The 22509-nt window shown below is 62.8% G+C and overlaps 2 protein-coding genes across 7 annotated transcripts in view; one reads left to right on the top strand and one right to left on the bottom strand.

The window, feature by feature from the left end:
* Positions 1-36: 36 nt before the first annotated feature.
* On the bottom strand, positions 37-22247 carry PCNX3 (pecanex 3). Of its 6 annotated transcripts, none has more exons than XM_060302925.2 (35): positions 21387-22246; positions 20828-21015; positions 20491-20590; positions 20328-20367; positions 20131-20226; positions 18779-19906; positions 18147-18270; positions 17886-18061; positions 17582-17672; positions 17063-17198; positions 15677-15837; positions 14724-14877; positions 14396-14428; positions 13964-14135; positions 13750-13860; positions 13307-13398; positions 13006-13115; positions 12721-12826; positions 12529-12621; positions 12204-12354; positions 10903-11047; positions 10374-10551; positions 9517-9625; positions 9226-9355; positions 8753-8811; positions 8438-8653; positions 7540-7793; positions 3591-3821; positions 3321-3424; positions 2865-3012; positions 2547-2777; positions 2198-2472; positions 1149-1282; positions 763-1061; positions 37-686 (listed from the first exon to the last, which is right to left on the bottom strand). In XM_060302925.2, exons 1-35 carry the CDS (start codon positions 21537-21539, stop codon positions 492-494), a joined length of 6123 nt encoding a protein of 2040 aa, XP_060158908.1. In that variant the 5' UTR covers positions 21540-22246; the 3' UTR covers positions 37-491. The 6 variants fall into 6 exon arrangements, with proteins under 6 accessions (XP_060158908.1, XP_060158907.1, XP_030689450.2 ...); XM_060302924.1 differs by having other exon boundaries at positions 17886-18064; XM_030833590.3 differs by having other exon boundaries at positions 15677-15798; positions 17886-18064; positions 21387-22245.
* MAP3K11 (mitogen-activated protein kinase kinase kinase 11) overlaps positions 22172-22509 on the top strand; it is a 16483-nt gene continuing 16145 nt past the window's right edge. Inside the window, exon 1 of the mRNA XM_060302930.2 lies at positions 22172-22488. The gene's annotated coding sequence lies outside the window, so the exon portion shown is untranslated. The remainder of the gene's footprint in view (positions 22489-22509) is intronic.

The raw sequence follows: 22509 nt of genomic DNA on the forward strand, positions 1-22509 counted from the left end.
CCCAAACACCCCCAGATGGAAGAAGAAACTACCAACCAAAATCAAAAATAGTGTTATTAATTCTGGTGTCTCCGAAGCACGAAAAAAAAAAAGAAAAAGAAAAAAAAGAAAAAGAAACCCCCCTCCCCACATTTCAGCCCCAAGTCCAAGGCCAAGGGGCTACCCCAGCAGGCAGTGCAGGCCGAGGGGCCAAGTCAGTCCTGGCCATGGGCTTGAAGCAGGACCAGCCCATGGGTTTGGCTCTTAGGGCCCAGCTGGGAGGCTGCCTGCCTCAGTTTGGGGAGCCCAGGCCCTGAATTAGGATGAGAGATCAGGGGCCAAGGTCAGAGGTCTGGGATACTCAGTTCTGGTGCTCTGGCTAAGGTAGCCAGAGGTCAGGGTTCACATGTGGGAGCCAAAGCCACTCAGTTCTGTGGTCCAGCAGAAAGGGCCAAAGGCTGGGGGTCCAAGTTTCTGAATCCTGGGCTGGGACCCAGAGGGCACCAGGCCACTCAGTACTGATGCTCCAGCAGGGGCTGGGCAGCTGGGCTCTCACGCTCTTCAGCAGGGGCAGGCCAGTCGCCCAGGGCCCCAGTGGGCGTGCCACTCTCAGGAGCACTGCTGTCCAAGCACGGAATATCCTGCACTGCTCTGGGGGGCGAGGCATCGGTGCTGATGTCCGGGCTGAGGCTGAGGTCTAGGGGCACCTGAGGGAGGGGAGATAGGTTGGTAGGAGAGCAGACCTGAGCTGCCCAGGACCCGACCTTCCCATAAGAACCGTACCTGAGATTTGGGGGTGCTTCCTTTAGGGCTCCCTGAGGCTGGCTCCCCCTCGGATCCCCCTAGCCCCTTCCGACCCCCCAGGCTCCACTTCCCACTGGGACCCTCAGAACTAAGGAGGCCAGGGCCAGGGGGCCTTGAGGGCCTGGGACCCTCAGTGGGGGCAGGAGAAGCGGGGGATGGTCCAGGGAGCCGAGGGGGTGGCCACTGCAGCAGAGGAGGGGGGCGCCCATCACCAGAGCCACTCAGGGAGGGCCTCGGGCCCCAGGCAGGGCCTGGTGGGAGGGGCTGGTCACCACCGCCTGTGGGAGACAGATAAGAGGGCAGAGACTTCAGTCGGCTAGGCTGCCCTCTCCACTCAGTGGTTCAGCGCGGCCCTGCCTGCTCACCTGCTGTGTTCTCAGGTGTGGGGTGTGCCAAGGGGGGGTTATTGCTGAGGGAGGTCAAGCCTCCGCCTCCACCACAGTCCGAGTCATCCACGTTCCCGCCGCTGTTGCAGCCGGCACCACAGCCCTTATGGAGCCTGGGGGATGGGAGGCAGACAAGAGGTTGGTAGGGGGTGGGAGATACAAAGACCTCACAAGCACAAGTCCCCAACCCAAGACAGGTCACCTACCATATCAGAACCCAGAGTCCTATTTCTAAAAGGTTTTTGCCATCTGCTTCACAGGGCTTTTTTTTTTTTCCCCTTAAGGCCGTACTGCGTGGCACGTGGGATCTTAATTCCCTGACCAGGGATCGAACCCGCACCGCCTGCAGCGGAAGCACAGAGTCTTAACCACCGAACCACCAGGGAAGTCCCTACAGGGCTTTTAAGGGAGGGCTTATCGGGGACTCCCCTGATGGTCCAGTAGTAAAGATTCCACCTTACAACGCAGGGGACACGGGTTCGATCCCTGGTCAGGGAACTAAGATCCCACATGCCGCAGGGCGACTAAGCCCATGTGCCACAACTACTGAGCTCGCGCGCCTCAACTAGAGCCCGAGTGCCGCAAACTACAGAGCCCATGGGCCCCGGAGCCTGCGCGTCACAACTAGAGAAGAAAAACCCGCTCGCCACAACTAGAGAGAAGTCCACACGCTGCAACAAAAGATCCCGCATTCCTCAACGAAGATCGCACGTGCCACAACTAAGACCCGACACAGCCAAAGACAAATAAAATAAATAAATAAACCTTAAAAAAAAAAAAAGGGAAGCATCATCAACGGTGCTTCAGGCTAAAGGCCACATTCAGCTCTGGCTGAGGGGGCGGGGTGTGCGGTTGGGTCAGCTCGGGGAAGGGGTCAGCTCGGGGAAGGGGTCAGCTCTCGGGGCTCAATCCTGGCTCCAGCACTTCCTCAGTCAGACCCCAGAGAGAGCCGCTTCCTCTCTCCGAGCCCCGGCTTCCTGCCCCGTGACCCCGGCCTTGCGGGCTAGAGGCGGGGGGTCGGAGCTCACCTCTCCCAGCTGCGCAGAAGCCAGCGGGCGATGGCGCCCAGGCTGATGGGGCCGCCCCACAATGCCCGCAGCTGGGGGTGGCTGCCGGCCAGCGAGGTGGTGAGGGGCGACACGTAGATGGGGTAGCCCAGCGGCTGGTCGCAGGAGGAGTTGATCATGTTGCGGAGCGCCTGCTTGGCGTTCTGGATGCTGCCTCGCTCGGGGTTGCGGTTGCGCAGGAACACCAGCTCCTGCTGCTGCCCAGCCCACAGGCCGCGCACGCACTCGCGGTTCACCTGCGGAGGCCACACGCGGGGGTCAGGAGGCCGCGCCAGGAAGGGGGCCGGGTCGGGCGAGCGGCCGTCCCCACCTTGATGACACGGAAGCTGAGGTGGCGCCGGTTGAGCATGATGATCTTGTACTCGTCGGAGGCGTCGTCCAAGACGTGCCGCAGCGCCAAGAGCGAGGGCGTGTTGCTGAGGATGGCGCTGCGCCAGGCCGGGTCGCCTTCGTGTGAGATGACCAGCCGCTCCTCGTTGGCTGCGATGGCATCATACAGAGCGGCCGGCTCCTCATACTCATCTGGGGACGTGAAGTGGTCCTGCGGGGAGGACGGAGGGCTGAGGCCGGTGGCCCCTGGCCTGGGCAGAGACCTCGCCCCACCCTGCCTGGGCACACCTCTCCCTACCTGGTGAAGCTTGAGGGCCATGCGAACCCCAGGTGCCACCACGCGGTGAAGCAGGTCCATGTCGGCAAAGACCCACTCGTCGCGCGGGGAGGTGATACGGAAGTCCCCCTTAAACAGGGCGTGCAGGCCGTAGAGGAAGGGCTCCAGGCTGGGGAAGAGGAGGGGGGGAGGTGAATGCACAGGGGGCTCCTGGCTTCCTGAGCTCTGCCTCTATGTGCAGTGGTCAGAGCGGAGTCGGCTCTTTATGCTGGGCCTTGGTTTCGCCATCTTGACGAGGTCAACCTCTGCCCATGTCCCTCACAGGGCGGTGAGGAGCAGGCGAAGTCACCATGGATAAAAGAGCCACTGAAGGAAGGACTGATGCGGCCCCTGGGGGCTGAGGCCAGAGGCCCAGAGCTCTTCATGGAGGTAGAGGAGGGGAGAGCGACAGGCCCGGCTGGACTTGCGGGCACTCACCTGGCCGACATGCTGTGCGAAGCTGTCCCCAGGGCCCGGCGGCCCAGCACACACAGGCCAAAACACAGCGTGACCAGCGGCGAGTTCCAATCCTGGTCCACAGGCTGCGGCACAAGGACCCCCGTCCCCAGAGCCCAGCTCAGACCTGGGACAGGGAACCTGGGGTGGGGGCTGGGGCCCAGGCCAAGGGAGGCTGAGGGTGAGAAGAACCTGCACGGGGAGGGGAGAGGCCGAGGGGAGAAGGCAGCCCCAGGGTAGCGGTGGCCGGACCTGGCCGCGCCGAGAAGCGCAGTACTGGATCCACTCCAGGTGCACGGCGCAGAAGGAGGGCAGCGAGAGGCCAGAGAGGCGAAGGTCGTAGTCCTCATCCACGCTCAGTGAGAAGGTGGGGTCTGAGTCAGCATAGCCAGGTGCCCGCACAGGACGCAGGGCTGTCGCGATGCCCTCGTGGCTCAGCCAGGCGTCCAGCTTTGGCGAGCGGCTCACATAGTAGATGATGCTCTGGGAGGAGAGGGCTGGGGTCAGTGCCTGGGGGAGCGCCCTTGCCCCGGCCACTGAAGGAGACAACGTCAGGGTGAAGAGGCTTCTCCGCGGGAATTCCCTGGCGGTTCAGTGATTAGGGCTCCATGCTTTCGCTGCCAAAGCCAGGGGTTCGATCTCGGGTCAGGGAATCAGGACCCCAGAAGGCATGCGGAGTGGCCAAAAAAAAAAAGAGGTTTCTCCCTTAGACTGAGCTGAAGTCAGCTTCCCGGGACGCCCATCCTGTGTCCCATCTCAGCTCCCTGAAGACCCACAGGCAAGTCTGCTGCCCTTCTCTCGGCCAGGGAGGGGGAAGGGGAAAGCTGACAGGAAGCAGTCCTCCTCACGGAGCATCCCCTGGAGGGTGGTGCACTGTGGCAAGTGCTCGGACGCTTGCCCTTCCCTCCTGCCCTGTTTGTAAGGGGAACTGAGGCCCAGACAGACGACAGACTTGCCCGCAATTACACAGCAGGGCAGGGTGAGCTGGCCAGCACCACAATACCACGATGCTGTGGCATCCAGACCTCAGAGGCCCCGGAAGGTCAGCCTAAGGTCGTGGGGCTGCCTGCAGGCCAGTGGGGCCTAAGTGCCCCTAGGTCTTGGGCCCCTTGAGGCAGCTTAAGTGTGACGGCCACAGGGCTTCCCCTCAGAAAAAAGCCAGAGGCACAGCATCTGTGCCCAAAGTCCGGGGCTCCTGGACCCTTTAAGAGATTCTGCTGGCTTCTAAGCAGGGGTTTGGGCAAATGCAGAGGAGCTCTTGGAAGTAGGCAGCTGACACAGCCAGCATGGATGGGCAGTGTGAGGCCGGCAGCTGGCAGCCAGTGAGGTTACTGGGATTCTGTGTGCTGCCCTGGGATGGAGCCAACGGGATGGGCTTCTGTCTGGGGAAAGGGTGGGAAGTCCAGAGCTGGGGAGGCTGGCGCAGCTGGCCATGAACAGAGGGCACCTAGGCAGTACGGGAGTCCAGCAGGGTGGCTCTGGTAGGACATGGAAAGGCTAAGAGCCTGGGCAAAACGGCCACAGTACAAGCCAGGAAGAGCCAAGGGCCTCAGATAGCTCCCTGGGTGGTGATGGTGGGGACACCTGGAGGCCATGGCTATAGGTGGAGCCTCACCAGTTCGGTTCCCGGCATACAGCAGCTTGCCTGGTAGCTGGGAGCCTGGCCCCAGCATTGCCTCGGCTGTGGCAGGTGAGTGGGCAGTCTGGGGAAGGCTGGGTGGCCCCCTTACCAAGAGGAAGGGGCACCAGGAGCCTAACGGGGTGAATGGGGGCAGGAGGGCTGTGGGGCAGCTTGGGCTCCAGGCAGACTGGCTCCAGACGGACCTTCTTGCTCAGAGGGCATCTCCGCAGCCCCCAAGAAGAACCAGAAAAAAAAACTTTGGGGACTGGGGGAGGAGCTGGCCTGGCACACAGAAGTGCTCCATTCACTTGCACAACCACGTGGTGTTCTACGGAACCAGCAATCCTGGGGCCCAGCCCTGAGGGTGGTTCTCAGGAGTAACAGCGCCCGCCTGCAAGCATTTGCTGGCAGCTCAGTGGCTCTGCTCCGTGTCTCACGTGGGGCAGCTCACTGAATCCTCATAAGCATCACGACTGCGGCACCTTTTCTGCCTTCATCCCACCTAACTGCAAGGATGGGTCTGTGAGCCTCAGTTTTCTCAACTGTGAAAGGGACCTGTTACACTGACCTTGCCTCTTCCAAGAGTTACTAAAAGAATCAAACAGGGGCTTCCCTGGTGGCGCAGCAGTTGGGAGTCCGCCTGCCGATGCAGGGGACACGGGTTCGTGCCCCGGTCCGGGAAGATCCCACATGCCGCGGAGCGGCTGGGCCCGTGAGCCATGGCCGCTGAGCCTGCGCGTCCGGAGCCTGTGCTCCGCAACGGGAGAGGCCACAGCAGTGAGAGGCCCGCGTACCGCAAAAAAAAAAAAAAAAGACTCAAACAGCAGAATGAATGTGCCTGGGCTTGGAAATGCTAAGAGTACCCCAAGGCTTGGCTGCCAGTGTCTCCGTGGCCACGGGAGTTGCACTGAATCTCTCACGCAACTGCACTCAGTGACTTCCACGAAGGACAAGGTAGGAGGCGCCAAGGGGGGCTGAATCTGCACAGGAAGGCTCCGCCTGGTCTGCCAAGCCCAGGGCTGGATGGGACACATCCCTGAACTGCCCCAGGCCCGTGGGGCTGCCCTGCACACCTGCCTCCCCCCAGGCCCCGCCTCAGCAGCCCCCATTCATCCTTCCAAACTTCAGCCCACACTCCATCCTGGGCAGAGCCTTCCCTGGGTCCTCCAGGCGCCTCCACACGGCCGTGATTCTGCCCAGCCTTTGAGGCAGCTGCGGCAAGTCGGCTTCCCCTCAAGAAGCTGGACAGGGGCGGCGCTCATCTCAGCCTGCTAGCCGGGGGCCTGGCTGGGGTCTGCTGCACCGCCACGAGAAGCCTACACTGGCCGAGAGGGAGGAAGTGGGGAGACCTGGGCAGGAGCACCTCTCAGGAGACGGGGAGAGGAAGGTGGACAGGACCGTAACCCCTGGGTGACCTGCGGCTGGGAATGCCTTTTTCTGGACCACAGCCTCTTTCTTGGTGACGATAAGTATGGGGCAGGCTCACAAGCCCTTCCCTAGGAGTGGACAGGTGGAAACATCCACAGCAGAGAAAGTGCAGTTTCTCTGACAAGCGACACAGATGGGGTGCCCACTGGCAGTGAAGGACAGCTAGGGGATGCACAGGACTGCCCTAGAGAGAACCTCAGGTGGGCAGGCTCACCTGGACTCCAACAGGCCACCCCGTCTGGGCCCACGACAAGCCCCAGGGAAGATGCTAAGAGAGCGTGAGGGAACCTATGAGCCCCTACTCACCCCACTCCTGTAGCGCCCTCATCATCCCTGCCACCTCACAGAACTGCGAGAATCCCCATTTCTCAAGGGGGTTGACAGGCACAGCAAAGAAGGCGATACTTTAAGCTTCCCAGAACCCAATCCACGGCTGCCTTCGGACCTCACACCGTGCCTCACCAACCCCCTGCCACATCACCATAGGCCTCGAGACCCTCAGGCCTGGCTTGGCGTGCCCAGGCTGAGACAGCGAGGACCAGGCCTGGCTTGGCGTGCCCAGGCTGAGACAGCGAGGACCAGGCCTGGGCTAAGCCTAGCTCTGGCACTTTCTCCTGATTCTAGAGCCTCAGGCAAGTCGCTGTCCGCACCTGAGGCAGCGGGACCTCTCCTGGAGGGTGTGGCGGGCTCCACGCAGCCCAGGAGAGGTGCCTGGCAGAGCCCAGCCCTCAGTGAGCACCGCTGCTTGGCGGCTGCTCCTACGACTGTCGTTCCCGGCACCGCTGCTCCTGTTATCGTCACTCTGTACTGGGGGGGCGGGGGGCGGGGCTGGTGGTCTTGAAGGCTGGCATCAGCAATGCCCCTCCCAGAGAGAGGATCTGTGCACGTGCTGCGACCGGCCCCCAGGACTCACCGCCCCACGTGAGCCTCCTGGAGGAGGGTGACAGGGGGCCCGCCGCCCCGGGCTCCCCACCGTCAGAGAGTCACATGGGCCTCTGAGGCCCGCTGTCCCACACTGACACTTTGGAGGCTGATTAAACTCTCTGAGGCCTCTGCTTCCCCCAGGGATCCAGAAGATGGCCTTCGGGATGCTCCTGGCCAGTGGGCAGTCACCGGCGGGGACCCCTGCCCCCCAGCCACCTGCCCCCGTACCCTGACGTAGTAGGTGATGAGGATCTTGCGGAGGTCGAAGACCTGCAGCATGGAGGCAGCGTTGTTGTCGCTGATGCTGTAGCCCTCCAGCACGTACTTGCTGGCCGTCACTTCCCAGGCCAGCCAGCGCTGCCCGAAGGCGGCATTGAAGGACAGGACCCTCGGCAGGTGGCCAGGCTCGCAGCAGCAGCAGCCCTCATCCTCCTCCACGCCCTCTGTGATGGCCTCCACCTCACGCTGCTGGCAGTACGTACCTGCGGGGAAGGGGGGGCTCCAGTCAGGGGGCCACAGGGACACCCCGGCCTACCTCCTCCCCAGACAGTGCCCAGGCACCTCCCCGAGATGCGACGCAAGTAACCATTATTAAGTGAACCGGTTAACAAACAAGCCCCTTTCTCCTCCTGACTCCCAGTGGCCGCGATGGGTGGAACTGGGGCGTTGAGCGTTGGGGGGAGGGGACAGGGTCCGGTCCCTCATCTATAGACGCAAAGACTGAAGCTCAGGCTCGTGTTGCTCCCGAGCTGTGCCTAGAGCCCCTGTGCATCTGTGAGCCCCTCTGAAGCTGGCATCTTCCAGGCACAGCTTCCTGAGGGCAAGGAGCCGGCTCACTCACCAGGGCTTACGTGTGGCCCCCCACCTGGTCCTGGCCTGAGACCGCAGAGCAGGCCAGCGGAAGCTCCAGGTCCGAGCTTTCATCAGAGCAGCCTGGTCGCTACAGACCTGCCGCAGTCAGGGCAGGGACGGGGCTGGGCCTGAGAGAGCCTGCCACCTCATTGCTCGGACTAGGAAACCCAGGCCCAGCGGGGAGAGCCCCTTGCTCAAGGGCCCCAGCAAACCGGAGCAGAGCAGGGCTAGAGTCCAGCCCCGACACGCTGTCAAACTCGGCCCCGCGACTCACCCCGGAACTCGAGGCCACGCAGCTGGAAGGTGACGAGGCCGTTGCCCACCTCGATGAGGTGCACCAGGGCGTTGAGGTAGTCGGAGGCCAGAACAAAGCAGTCGCCGGGGCCGTAGTTGCCCCAGCGGCCCAGCACCAGGTCCCCACACAGCGTGTGCTGCAGCGAGCGAGTCAAGTGCTCGTAGAAGATCGAGTTGAGGTTGTTGTCATCAGCTCCTGGAACCCAGAATGGACGGACAGATGGACACCGTGACACGTGAGCAAGGCTCCCTCCAGGAAGGCCCCGCCCGAAAGCCCCCGATGGCGGGTACACACCAGGGTTCCGGTCCAGCTGCGTGACCAGGCGGGTGTTGGAATGATCCACACGTTTAGTGCTGTTCAGAGAGAGCGACACCACGGGTGGCCGAGAGGGCGACGCTGCCCAGGGCTAACGACTGCTGCCGCCAGCCCCAAGCACCTCCCCCCCGAACCCGCACCCCTGCACCCCGAGGCAGACGCCACGACAGCCCCGTGACAGAGGGGGAGGCTGAGGCTCAGGGACATGAGGGGACTCACCCGGGACCACACAGCCAGGAAGCAGGGTGTGAGCCCAAGGCCTCGGCCTGGCTCGAGTTTTGCCTCGTTTGGGTCAGCCACCTCGCCGAAGCCCACGGCACCCCACCCAGCCTGGGCTCCAAACTCCTTCCCGTCTCCCAGCAACCTGCCCCCCGGTGCAGCCAGCCCGCTCCTCTGTCAAGTCCCTCTCAGGGACGCCCCCGGCACTCGCTTCTGTGGCCCACGAGACTCACTTGTAGTCGCGCTCCCAGAATTTGAGGGGCCGCGCGTAGGACATGATGAAGACGGCGCTACCCAGCAGGGGGTTGAGCGGCGTGGAGAAGAGCGCGGAGAGCAGGGCCTGAACGAACAGCATGGCCGAGTCTGGGCACGAGTCAAGGAGGTGGCAGGCACGCAGGACCCTCCCCGGCCTCCCTCACTAGCCCCCCAACCCCATGCCAACCCGCCTGGCGGCCCCCAGCCCCATCCAGGCCACGGTCCTCCCTGCACACCCGCGCCCAGGCAGCAGGCGGCAGGCTGGGTACGTGGCACGGCGAATGGCTGGGCAAAAGCGTGGAAAGCCGAGCCCCACGTGATCTGCCAGGGCGCGATGTAGGTCAGCACAAAACGCAGCTTGTACAGCAGGTCCCACAGCTGCAGGGTTGGAAGGGGGGAAGGTAAAAGATACGCAGATCACTCACAGAGAGGGGGGGTCCACCAAGTACCCACTCAGAGCCTTGGGGCTACGCCACTTGCTGCCTACATGGGAGTCAAGCTCAAGATCACTCCCAGCTCTTACACTCTGGACCTGCCTCAAAGCCCCTGATACCATCAGCAGCTCCAGACAAAGCAACCAAGGGGGCGTTAGCCATTTAATTCGTAGAACCACTCCGGGAGCCCCCTACTGCTGTCCCATTTCTCAGATGGGAAAACTGAGATTCGAGAAGGTAGAGCAGACTTGCTCAGGCCACGCCACTCTCAGCGATGAGGCTGGGCCTCAACTGTGGTACCAAGAGTTAAGAGCCAGTCACAGGCCCTGCCCTCAGAGGGGGACACAGTCTGGATCGCCACCATCCTGGGCCAGGCCAGAAACCAGACTAGAACGCCCACATGAGTGAGCTGAAAGCTCAGGCCTGCGCTGGGGTCGCCCTGCAGGCACCACTGCAGACTCCAGCACAGAGCCGGGGAACGGTCCTTTTCAAATCCCAGCTGACCACCAATGCTCCAGGAGACCTGAGGCAAATCACTTACCCACTTTCAACCTCAGCATGCTCGCGGCCCCGCCAGGAGCCGCGGCGAAGGCCCCCAGTGTGGCTAGCGTGGGCTGGGGAAGGGCTCCCGCACCGAGGCACGAGAGGCCTGCTCCCGCTGCACAGCCTGGAGTCTTGCTGCACAGTCTCACCTTGCTGCAGAGCAGGGACATGAGGAAGTAGTCGAGCAGGAAGCCCTGGGAGAGGCGCGGGTAGTCGAAGTGGAACAGCAGGACAGTGAAGGCCAGGGTCAGGTACTGCTGGGGTGGGCAGCAGAAAGCTGAGCGCAGCAGCTTCAGCCCAGCCACGGTCATCAGCAGCGCCCGGCAGCTGTGGGCGAGGGGTGGGCGTTAGGCACTGGGCGGAGACTCGGCACGGTGGGTGTGGGTGCCCATCCCTTGCTGGCCCTGGCCTGGGCTCTGCTGGGCAGGCCCCTGCTCTTCTGGGCCGGTGCCTCTTCATCTCTGCTCTCTAAAGAGGTCACCCCCTTCAGACACACTGGAGAGACACATCTGCTCTTGAAGAGGGAGCTGCTTCACCGGAAAGGGTGTCAGGAGCTGGGGGCCTACTTAAGCTTGCTGGGCAACTGAGGCAGGTGTCCTTCCCTCTCTGGGCCTCAGTTTCCCCCTGTGTCACACGGAGATGTAGACAGTGGGATGGCAGGGGGCTGGCGGTCCTCACTAGAGACAGAACTTGTCCGGGTGGCTGACGACCGTGTGGGCGTCCACTGTGAGGGCGTTGAGCACCACAGCAGGGTAGATGAGGTACTTCTCCACACACTGCAGGCCGGCGTACAGCTTCTCAAACCACATCACCTGGGCAGCACCTGCAACGGAAGGTGGAAAGGTGGGACTGCTGTCTAGCACCGGGTCCTCCGCATTCCCCTCCAACCACGGGGCAGGATAGGTGTGCTCTCCAAAGGAACCTGGACAGACGGCACACCCCAGGACGTGGGGATGTGGCATTCTGGGTCCCTAAAGACTCTGAGCGGTTGCGGGGCAGGTGGTTGATCTCTGGCAGCCCAGATGAGGGCAATGAGGCCGATGAGGCCCAGGTCGGGTGTGTTGGGGGCTCAGGGCAGGTGCTCTGCCCAGTCGGCTGTCTGTGAAATAAAGGCTGATGACGACACCCCAGGTGCCCACCGGAGCCAGGGCGGGCAGGGTGAGGCCCAAGTGCACAGTGATCCTCAGCCTCAGGGCCCTTCTGAAGGGGCCCCTCCCACTTGGCTCGAGCTGACTTCAGCCACATGGAGATGCTGGCCCAGTGGGCAAAATCCTTCATTGTCTATGAAAACAAAGGCACGTGGACCTTTGCATAACAAATCCAGATGTTTATGGCCTTCCCTGTCGGTCCAGTGGGTAAGACTCTGCGCTCCCAATGCAGGGGGCCCAGGTTTGATCCCTGGTCGGGTAACTAGATCCCACATGCATGCCGCAACTAAGAGTCTGCATGCTGCAACTAAAGATCCCACAAGCCGCAATGAAGATCCCGTGTGCCGCAACTAAGACCCGGAGCAGCCAAAATAATACACAAATAAATATTAAAGAAAAAAAAAAAGAGTAAACAAATCCAGGCGTTTAAATATAGGCTCAGGAGTGTTTGTGTTGCAGAATCCAAGTAAAAACGCATGCCAGGCTGATGTAGTTCGTTGGTAGCCAGCTTGTAATTCTCGACAACGTGTCCCTTTAAGGTCCTGGAGTTCTACTTCTCCCATCTCCTCAGAGACTTCGAGGCAGGTAGGAAAAGGGCAAAGCAGGCAGGGTGAAAGTGAGGCATGGGCTGATGCGGGCGCAGGAGCGGGTACAGAGGGCAGTGAAGGGGCCGCAGGGCCAGTGCCAGAGCAGACGGGGAGGTGTGGGCAGAGGCTGCCCCCTGCTGGCACTCTGAGCTGCGAGGCCTGTGCTACCAACAGGCTGCAGGTCCACTTGGAAATCAGGGCAGGAGGGGTGGAGGGGTCCCAGCCCGGGGCGGGGGGCACTCACCGCGCACTTCATACTGGCTGTACTCCAGCGGCTTCAGCACGGGCTGTGACAGGCAGAACCAGGGCAGCTGTTTGCGGAGTTGCGGCAGCAGGTAATGGGTGAAGAAGCCCACGGCCCCAGCCAGCGCATACAACACAAAACCCAGCACGGACTGCAAGAGGGAGAGGCGGAAGGCTCAGCCAAGGGCACCAGGCCACAGGGCCACGGAGCCACCTGGTGCAGGTCAGCCAGGGGCAGAGAAGGACGTGAGGCCACGGCTGCCCAGGCCCTCAGGGGTGGAAACCGAGGTGGGGGGAGGGGGAGGGGTGGCCTGCGCCGCACGAACCTTCAGGGCAATGAAGACGGTGCTGGCGCTGATGGCAAAGGTGAGCACAGCAATCACCACACACATCACCAGGTCAGAGTGCAGGACCTCGCGCTGCAGGGTCAGGAAACACCAGCTTGGGTGTCCCCGCCACCCAGTGGCTGACCACACCCCCGCATCCCAAGACTAGACCCCGACACTGCCGGTCCTCACCACTGACTGACGCATCTTGTCTGGCAGTGGGTCTGGGGGCTCGGCACGGGCCGTCTCCAAGCTCCGCTCCTCCAGCTCAGGGAAGAGCCTGCTCCGGATCAGAGACCTGGGGGGCATGAGAAGAGTCAGGGGCCTGGGTCTGGGGAGGCTGTCCCTCCTCCCACAGACACCCCCCCAACCCCTGCCATGTCAGGTGGTGACAGGAACATGCACAGACACACACGCACAGACACACGCAAACACGTATACACGTGCGCACACGGACAGGTACATGCGGGCACCCACCAGAGCACGGTGGGGTCACTGCTCTGCCGGCTTAGGTGGTAGGACAGCGCCACCAGGAGGCCACAGAAGACAGAGAAAAGGACAGGGACGTGCTGTTCTGGCCAAGGAGTCTGGGAAGAGAACCCATGCTGGTCAGAGGGGATGAGGATAAGCATGGTGGCGGAGGGTGGTCCCCCAACCGTGGGAGAACCCACTGCCGAGCCCAGTTCACAGCTCTGTCCCAACAACCCCCTGGGCTCCAGTATGCCCGCCACCGACCCCCTGGGCTCCAGTATGCCCGCCACCGACAGGCCATCCCTACCTTGATGGCTCCGAGGCAGAAGCCGTAGAGCAGGGCAGCAGCCAGCAAGCTGCGCGAGAGGCTGAAGACCGCAGTGAGGGGGCTGGTGGCGGCTGCGAGGTGAGCGGCAGCCTTTAGTAAAGCCCAGCTCCCACCTGCCGGCCGCCCACCCCACTGCCCCCCGCTGCCCCTCAACTCCCCCAGACCCCGTCCCCAGCCCACTGTTCTCGGCTCCCCCCAGCCCGGAGAGGCCTTCGGAACCCCTGGCATTCTTGGGTTTAAACCACTTGCCTGCGGAGGAGACAGGAGGGGAGGGGAGGGGAGGGGAAGAGATGGGCTCTCAGAATCCACCATGTCGCCGCGGGAGAAGGCTCAGTGAGCGGCCAGAGCCGCAGCCACAATCCACAGCCCCTCCTGGGCCCCGCATGGCCCCCACACCCCCGAGCCACCCGTGGGCCCCATACCTGTGCCCCCAAAGCCGTGCATATCTATCTGCTCCAGCAGGTACATGAGACAGGTGTTCACCTGGGGCAGGAGGCCCAGGAGGAAGACGAACGGGAAGCACAAGGTGAACACTGGCGGGGAGGGGAAGCGGAGGCCCGGTCAGCCTGCAGGCTGCCCCTCAGCCCACCCTTGGGGCCTCGCTCCCTGGGCAACCTCAACCCTGCCTGGCCTTACCAGTGGCTACATCACGGGCGCAGAAGAAGAAGGAGGCGGAGAAGAGCGTGAGGCCGTAGAGGGAGACGGGCGGGAAAGGCTGAGCTGAGGCCAGGGCGTCCAGCAGCCAGATGAGCAGACAGCAGATACAGAAGTAGACAGGCCGGCTGTATGCGATCACCCAGTTGTGGCCCTGGGGAGGGGGGCCTGTGAGGAGCCAGGCCTCCCCTATTGAACACCCTACTTGTACGTGCACACACACACGCTCACGTGTCCCGTGCCTGGCCCTGGGTCCAAGATAGAAAGCTTGGCATGCTGGGGGCAGAAGGACCAAGGAGCTAGGGGTGATGGGGGTGGTTGAGGGAGCCCTGCCTCTCCCCGACCTGGTCTCAGTCCCGCCCAGGACCCAGGCCTGAGCCTGGCGGGGAAAGGTGCTGCTCTGCTGGTACTCACGTGCATGGGGGATGCTGCGTCAGGCTGGACACTCTGGAAGAGACAAGAGCTACACTGGTGATGAGAGCCAGCGCCCACGGGAGGGTCAGAGGCCCCAGGATCTGTTTGATTCCACTTCTGGGCCCTTATGAATGACCAGGGCAGGCCCCTGAACCGTCCTGAGCTTCAGTTCTCTCATTTGTAGGATGGGGGGTGGCTACAGGGCATCTGAAGCATCTTAACTGCTTTCGAGCAGGTTTCGAGCTCAACCCGCTCAAGAGGGGTCCTGGGAAGGGGGGTGCATCTGGGAAGAGATGGCAGGGAAGAGACCCAGGAAGCCAGGCCCGACCTTCAGCAGGGAATACTGGCAGGAGGCGATGACCAGACAGAACTGGAAGACCCAGATGTCGGTGAAGAAGCCCTTGAGCAAAAGAAGGTAGCCCAGGAAGGCGACGAGGCTGCTCAGGCCGACGCCGAGAATGTTCTCCACCAGCCCCCGAGTCCTGGAGAGACAGCAGGGTCAGAGCACACCCACCCCTCGCCTGCTGGTGGGGCAAGGGGTTAGGGGATGGGGGAAACAGGAGCCAGCCACAGAGGCCCATGTCCAGGCCGGTGTCCACGCCAGCCGCCATCCTGAGTATGTGAAGCTGTGCCCTCTCAGGGCCAGGGCCAGGCGGCACCCGCTCCAGGAAGCCACTCCACTGCTACCCCGCATCCCGATCCCAGTCTTTGCCCCCTCTAGACCCCGAGGCCTCAGGTGCCACCACTCTGGCATCTGCCCATCTCCGGCTCCCACTCGCTATGCTACGCACACAGACGATGCCCCCCAAACACTGGTCACAGCGCCGGGAGAAACCCAGAACACAGGGAGCCGGGACAGGTTCCAGGCCCAAACCATCCACCCCGACAACAAACGCCATCTGATCTCTCTCGCTTTCTGCGCCTCAGTTTCCTCCCGAAAACACAGAAAGCTAAGACAGATGGTTCGTTAGCTCTTTCAGGGTACAGGATTCAATTTACTTGACACTCACCCAGAAGCAAATAAAAAACAACACATTGAACAGGAACAACGTCTCCAGCAAAGCTCTAGGAGAGGAGCGACCAGAGCACCACCCCCTCGGCCGCCCCTCTGCACCCAGAAGCACCTGAAGAAACCCCACTGCAGACTCCAGCTCTCCACGCACCCTCAGCGACCCCAGCAGGTAGGTTCTCTGTTGCCATGACAGCCTCCACACGTTCAGAGTCGGAAGGCCAGGGGCCAGGGACGCTCAAGGACTGGGGGATGAGGGGGTGGGTGCTCACCGGTCCAGCAGGGCCAGCAGGGCGAGCCGCTCGTAGCGCACAGAGGTCCAGCGGCCGGGAAGAAGCCAGTACTTGTAGCTGTGCTGGGCCCGGGGCGGCGCCTCCTCCATCAGTGTCTGCTCCTGGGATTCGTGCAGGGAGTCCTGGTCCAGCAGGTCAAACTGCGGTCCCCATGGCCGCGGCCATCAGCCCCACACCCCCCGCCCCCGTGGTCCACTGCCACCCCCCAGCACACACTGGCTGGTCAACACAGAAAGTCCCCACCATGTAGCAGCCCCGCGGCCTGCCCTGACCCTCCATCCAAGGGCCTACTCCTTCCTCCAGCTTCCCAGGACGGGGCTCAGTGGCCGGGGGGGCTTCCAGGGCTGCTGGACGCCAGGATTACTAGCTCCTGCGTCTGTCTTCCCCACTCAGGCAGCATCTCCCGTCTCTTCCTGGGCTCAGAGAAATCCACCTTATCCTTCAGGAGCCAGCACAAACACTACCCTCCTCCCAGACAGAGCCCTCAGGGTCACTCAGACCCCCCTACCCTGGAGCACACGGAGCGCCAGCCCTGAGGACGGGCCTCGGTGCCGGTGCCAGCACTGCGAGGCCCTGGACCAACTACTTAACCTCTTTGGGCTTCTCGTGTCTTTAATTCAACAAGTGTTTACGGGATACAACTACGAGCCTGTCCCTGTGCTGGGCTCTGGAGAGCCCAGCAGCAGGGCCCCTGCCTCTGGTGGAGACCCTCGGCTGTGGAAGGATAACACTGCTATCCCACGTGACCGTCAGGAGAATAATCGCGTCAGGAAGGGGCACGTGGGGCTTCTGGGCGCTGCCCGTGGCCTCTCTGTGGCCCTGGGTGTGTGGGTGCTACTTTCACGACTGTCGTTTAACTCTGAGTCTGTGTCTCATGCGTCCCTAGTACTTCTGTTCTTCCCTGGCCAACCACATCAGTTATTGCCCACGTCAGGACACTTTCAGGAACGAAAGGTGGCGCTCTTGCTAGCTCTGCTGAGACGACAAGCTCGAACAGCATGCCTCAAGGCACCCCACGTCAGGCGCCCAGCACAGGAGGCAGCACTGCCACTGCCAGGCAAGCTCAACTGCCCCTTCTGCAAGTGCCACTGCTAGCACCCACCGTCCCCACTAACTGTGGGCCCCTCCAGGGCAAACAAAACTATTCCAGGCATGTATGTTGAACGGGTAAATAAATAAGCGACTCCTTGAGCCATTCAGGTCCAGGACCTGTGCACCCTGTGCTGGCCATCAAAGGTCAAGACAGCTATCTCAGGGCCCCTGGAGCCCTCACTCAGGGTGACCTGTCCCTCCTGGTGCCTGGCTGGATGCTTGGTGGTCTGCACCCCGCCCCCTGCAGCTCCTTCCCCGATGCTGGCTCCTCACCTCTGGGATCTCCAGGGGCACTCGGCGCACCTGCATGCCCTGCAGGACCACGGGCCGCGGCTGTAGCAGGTTCAAGCCACCTGTCGCCTCTGGGACATCAGCCGAGTGGAAGCTGGAGGAATGCGAGTGGCGGTCCCTGTGGGAACAGCAGCCATGAGGGTCGGGGCTGTGGGTGAGGCTGGGAATGGAATGGGGTCGAGGCCAAGGCCAGGCCATGACTGGGGGAAGGGAGCTGCTCCAATACCCAGGAACGCAGGGGTGTCCAGAGGAGTCAGGTGGCAGAAGTGCCTCCCTCCCAGGTCCTGGACCTCAAGACCCTGGAAGCCTCCTGCTTGGAAGTGCCACGGAACCAGAGACCTCAGGGATCCCTGCAGGTCCACCCTTCACCGCCGCCCACCCTCCTCTCCTCCTAGAGGTCTGAGCTGCCGCTGCCCAGCCCAAAGAAGGAAGACAGGAAATTCCCCAGAAATGGCAGCCCATCGGCTGCTGGGTCGGGAGAGCCCAAGCTTGGAGACTCACCAGGCACCATTGGCTGCCTGCTCCCCCTGCTGCCCTACAGGGTTCTCGTAGCCGCCTCCAGCCAGGCCAAAGGTGTAGGAACGCCGCACGCCTGGGGCACAAGTGTGGGACAAGGCAGCCCGTCAGGGACAGGAGCACCAAGGCCCAACCCACGTGGGCACCAGGGCCATCAAGTGAGGAAAACCCTCCACTGGGTTCTTCTGGATGGCAGCCCAGCCCCTGGGCACCAAGAGCACAGCTGCTGGGACCATGACCCAAAGCGGAAGAGAAAGAGGCCTGGCCACGGACCGGGGGAGGGGCTCACCGCTCTCGTCATAGAAGTAGTGCACAGCACCCTCGGAAGTGTCGTCAAAGGTGCAGGCCTCGTGCACGTTGGCGCCGGCCCGAGTGAGCAGCAGCGAGGAGGCGAAGTGCAGGGCAGAGGGCAGCGTCAGCGCCCGGGAATGGGAGGCAGCCCGGCCCCGCTGAGCTTCCTGCAGGCTGCTGGGAAGGGGTCGGCTCATAGTCAGCACCCCTTAGAGCCAGCCGGCCCCCACTCCCGTCCAAGCAGCCGGCAGGTGCTCACCTGGGCGGCGAGCCCATGAGCGAGGCGGGGGGGGTAGGGTTGCTGCCGGCATTGTGACGCCTCCGGATGGCCTGTGCCCGCCTCACGCTGCTTGAGCGGTCCCGCTTGCCAGTCTCCTCAGCAGCTGACCAGAGAGAGAGGCCCCCCGAGCATAAGTGACAGAGGCTTGGACAGAGCCTGAGGGAGGGTTGGGGGAGGGGGGGGAGACAGATGCCCCTGCATGGATGGAGCTAAAGGTCAGGCCTAGTCCAACCGCATCCCGCCTCTGTGGCCCAGCCAGGTCACCTAACCACGCGGGCCTCAGTTTCCACATGTGGAAACAAGGACGTGATCTGCTCTGCCCCACTGGCGACCCAGGAGGATGAGCGTGGCTACTCAGAGTCCTCAAAGAGCAGAGGCCCAGGTGCTACCTGCAGGACCTGGAGCCAGGTGCCTGAGGTCTCTGCCTCGGTCTCCTCACCACTCCAGCCTTGCTCATCTGAGGCTCCTGGCAGCCAACGTCACTAGGTCGCTGCGTCCTTGTCCATCTGCTGCCTGAGACAGAGGCTGACCAGGTCCACTCCAGCTGCCCCTGGCCCAAACCCACGTCCCTACTGAGCTCGCCTCCCCCCAGCTCTGGAGCCGGCACTCACCTCCCCCCACAGCACCATCCTCCTGCAGCTCCCCCCGCCAGCCAGGCTGGTTGGCCGCAGGTCCCCGGCGGGCCTCGGCGGGCAGCACAGCGGGCTCACCGGCTGCCAGCTCCACCCCCGCCTGGACCTCCAGCTCAGCCTTGGAGCCAGCCAGGGGGCCCCTCAGGCCATCACCCCCTGCCCCGTCCATGCTCAGCACGCGGGCGTGCGTTTTGGCGCTGGCGGTACTAGGCGTCCGCTGGGTCCCATAGGGCCGCTTGGGAGGCACAGCCGTCCCCTCCTCAGCCCCGTGGGGGGCCCGTCGTTTCCGGGGCCCCCCCGCCGCACCCCGAGAACTCTCAGGGGAATAGCAGGAAGTGGACGAGGAGCTGTCGGTGCTGTAGCGGCGCTGGGACCGGAGGCTGGAGGCCGGGCTCAGTTCACTGCCCTCGCTGGTGTCATCGTCCTCGAAGAAGCCCCCGCCTTCCAGCAGCGGCCGCCGAGGGGCACGGCCAGCGGGCGAGTGTCTTCTCACAGGTGGCCGCCGTTTGCTAGGCCGCAGCAGGGCCAAGTCCTTGGGCCGTACAACCAGGAGCGGCTCAGCCGGGCCCGGAGGCGTCCCTGCTCCTACGACTGTGTCAAAGGAACGCAGTGTGTCATCTGACGGGACCCCAGCATCTGGTGAAGCGGGCAGCTCTGCCTCCGAGGGTGGGTCTGTGTCGCTGCCCTCGGGGGCTTGCCCACCGGGGGGGCTGTCCAGGTGGGTCGAGTTGGTCTTCTCGCTCTTGAAGCTGCTCAGCGTTTCCCTGTCAGTGCCACTGAAGCAGGAATCTGAGGAGCCGGCTTTCTGGGGTGTGGGCTCACCCGAGCCCCGCCGGTCCAGGGGCTGGTAGCCGCTCGCTCCGCGGCGGTGTTCCCGTCGACTGCTGGTCCTCACCAGGGCCCGGTCGGGCCGGGTCAGCGTCAGGAAGCTCTTGCTCAGCTCCTGGCTGAGGCTCCCCTTCAGCAGGGGGCTCATGGGAGTGTCAGCCACGCTGCTCCCACTCCAGGGGGCGCCATCTCCAGCCAGGGGAGAACGTTCTGAGGAGTCCGTGCTGGGGAGAGATGGGTCTGGGGCAGCCCCTGGAGGCATCTGGGGGAGGTCTCCAACTATCAGAACACAAGAAGACAGAAGACGACAGAATGGCATTCTACAAAAGGGACCGGTGGCTGAAGGGGTCCTATGGCCCCACTTTCTGAGAACCCAGTGGGGCAAGACACTGAGGAGATCCAATCTGAGAGAACACAGAGAGCCCAGGGAAGTAAAAGTTGGGGTGACTCAAAGACAAGACAGCTAGTCTTCTCCCCAGGCTCTCGCCAACATGCCCACTCACTCAGCTTCTCCTGTGAGCTTAGCTTCAGCATCTCTCGATCGGCAGAGGTCATGATCACGTTGTTGCTGCCCTGCTCCCGCACCAGCTCCTTGATGTCTGCAACCACAGCCCCAGAGGCGTCAGCAGGACCTCAAGGCCTCCACGCGCCATCCCCTACTCCACACCACCACCTTCAGCTCTGAACAGCAGCCACCTACCTCTGAGGGGCCCAGAGTCCTCCATCCGGGGCAGCAACTCCTGAGCAATAGAAAAAAAAGTACGAAGGAGCAAACAGGGCAAAAAGTAGGTTCAGGACATACCCATGTTGGGGACAGGCTCTCAGGAGAGGAGTGGGGAAGGGAGAGGGCCAGGACCACTCACCGAGACCTGGTTGAAGCCAAACACGGAATGCTGAGAACTACAGCGTACGGGGGGTGTGGAACTCACTTTTCGAAATACTGTCATTTCCACTCCAGGATCCCTAGCAGTGGAAAAGAACAGTAGCTTTCAGTTAACCCTCCCTCTTCATATAGTACTTCTCCCAACATCCCCATCGCTCTACTCTCCACAAAGATCCCCCTGATGAATCCAGGGCCAACCATAGAACGTTCAACCGTTCTTGGACCCAATGTTCCCTAAGCCCCTTCTCCATCCTCCAGCGCTCAGGCCCAGGCACCAAGGACCCTCCATTTCCAACACAGGCCCTGCCTCGCCCCACCTGGGCAGACTGCCGTCCCCCTGGGCAGGCTCTTCCTCTGGCTCCCCCATGGTAGAGCTGCGCTTCTCCACAATCTCGCCCTGGTCGAACATAGCATGCAGCCGATAGTTCACAGTCTTGATGGCAGCGAAGATGACAGCCACCACAAGGCAGTACACACCAGCCACCATCAAGCTGGGGGGCAGGACCTGGAGGTGGCAGCAAGTCAGGTCCCTCTTCACACAGCCCTGCCCCCGTGGGGTGGACCTAACGCCACAGTCAAAGCTAGGATTCACAAATTCACAACAGGACTTCATCGCCCCTGCACACAACTAGTAAGAAAGCCCTGCCGGAGGGCCCTGTCTTCTTTCTAACTGGAAAGAAACGAAGTGAGGGTCTCAAGGTCACCCAGGCCAGAAAATTTTGGCCTCTCCTCCACACACTCCAAACTCTGCACTGAGTCCTCTTCCTACATCCTAGTGCCCAAGCCACAGCCCAGAATCCCTGCCAGGTTGCACCCCTCCGTGACATCTGCCCTCCCTTTCCCCGGCGGGAGTTACAGGTGGCGGCAGCGTCTCACCATGTACAGCAAGAAAGGAAAGGTGAGCAGGAAGATCCAGACATAGAGGTGGAAGCAGTTGGAGAAGGTGCTCTGGTGCGGGTCGAAGAACCAACCGCCGGTGAGCGAAGCCCACACCCCCTGGCGCAGGATCTGCAATACCTGCGACCCCATGGCCCCGCCGCTGCTGCGCGCGCCCTCCTCCCGGGACCCTCATGGGGGCGGCCCCCGGCCCATGCCCCGCGTGGCGCCCGAGGGCCCCGGGGCCCGGCCTCGCGCTCACGCCATAGCCTCCCCCAGCGGAGAAGAGAGGTCGGTGGGACTAGGGTGCGAGCAGGGGGCGGGGCCGGCCCGGGCAGTCAGCGGTGCGAGACCCAGGCGCGGGGGTGGAGACGCATCAGAGGCGGGGTCCGGGCCCCCACCCCCGGCCCAGATCTGCTCCCAAGGGCCGGGCCGGCAGGCAGGCGCAGGGCAAGGGCCGGGCACCCGTCGGCGGCATCCAGAGGTGGGCGTGGGGTGGATGCTCTGGGGGTGCAGGCGACGGCTCCCTCGGTTCCGGCCCGGGGAAAGCCCTGGTACCCTGAGGTCCACTTCCGGGGTCACAGGTCACTCGCTTTGGGCTCCGCGCTCGCCCCGCTTCTGCGGGAGCCGGCCCAAGGGGGAGGCCGGAAAAAGGAGCCGCGAGCCGCCAACCTGCAGTGGCGCATGCGCCCAACGAGCCCAGTTGGGACCCGGAAAAGGAAAACCTGGCGGCTTGAATGCGCAAGCGCAGGGAAGTGGTGGAGCGCTAAGAAGCGGGAGAGTCCTTTGGGCGTGCGCAAAGTTCAGGTCTAAGGGAAGGGACGGTCCGAAAGGCAGAAGCGCTTGGGCGCATGCGCACACCTAAACGTTGCCAATCTAGCGGAGACCACTGGGCGGAACCCAAGGGATAGTTGAGGGGCCATCGAGTAACGGCGGAGTTAACTGGCGCAAAATTCTCCCACTGAGTTACAAGAGGCGGGGTAGAGGATGGAGGCGCGGATCTCCCTTGGCTAAAGCGACAGTTCGCTACGAGAGCACGCCCCTCTAAGTCCGCCCTTTTTAGCGATGGACCTGAAACCTCACGTGCTACCTCTACTTCCAGGTCAGAGCTCAGACTTAAGAT

The sequence above is a fragment of the Globicephala melas genome, chromosome 8 (genome assembly GCF_963455315.2).
Source record: "Globicephala melas chromosome 8, mGloMel1.2, whole genome shotgun sequence".
Classification (NCBI taxonomy): Eukaryota; Metazoa; Chordata; class Mammalia; order Artiodactyla; family Delphinidae; genus Globicephala; species Globicephala melas.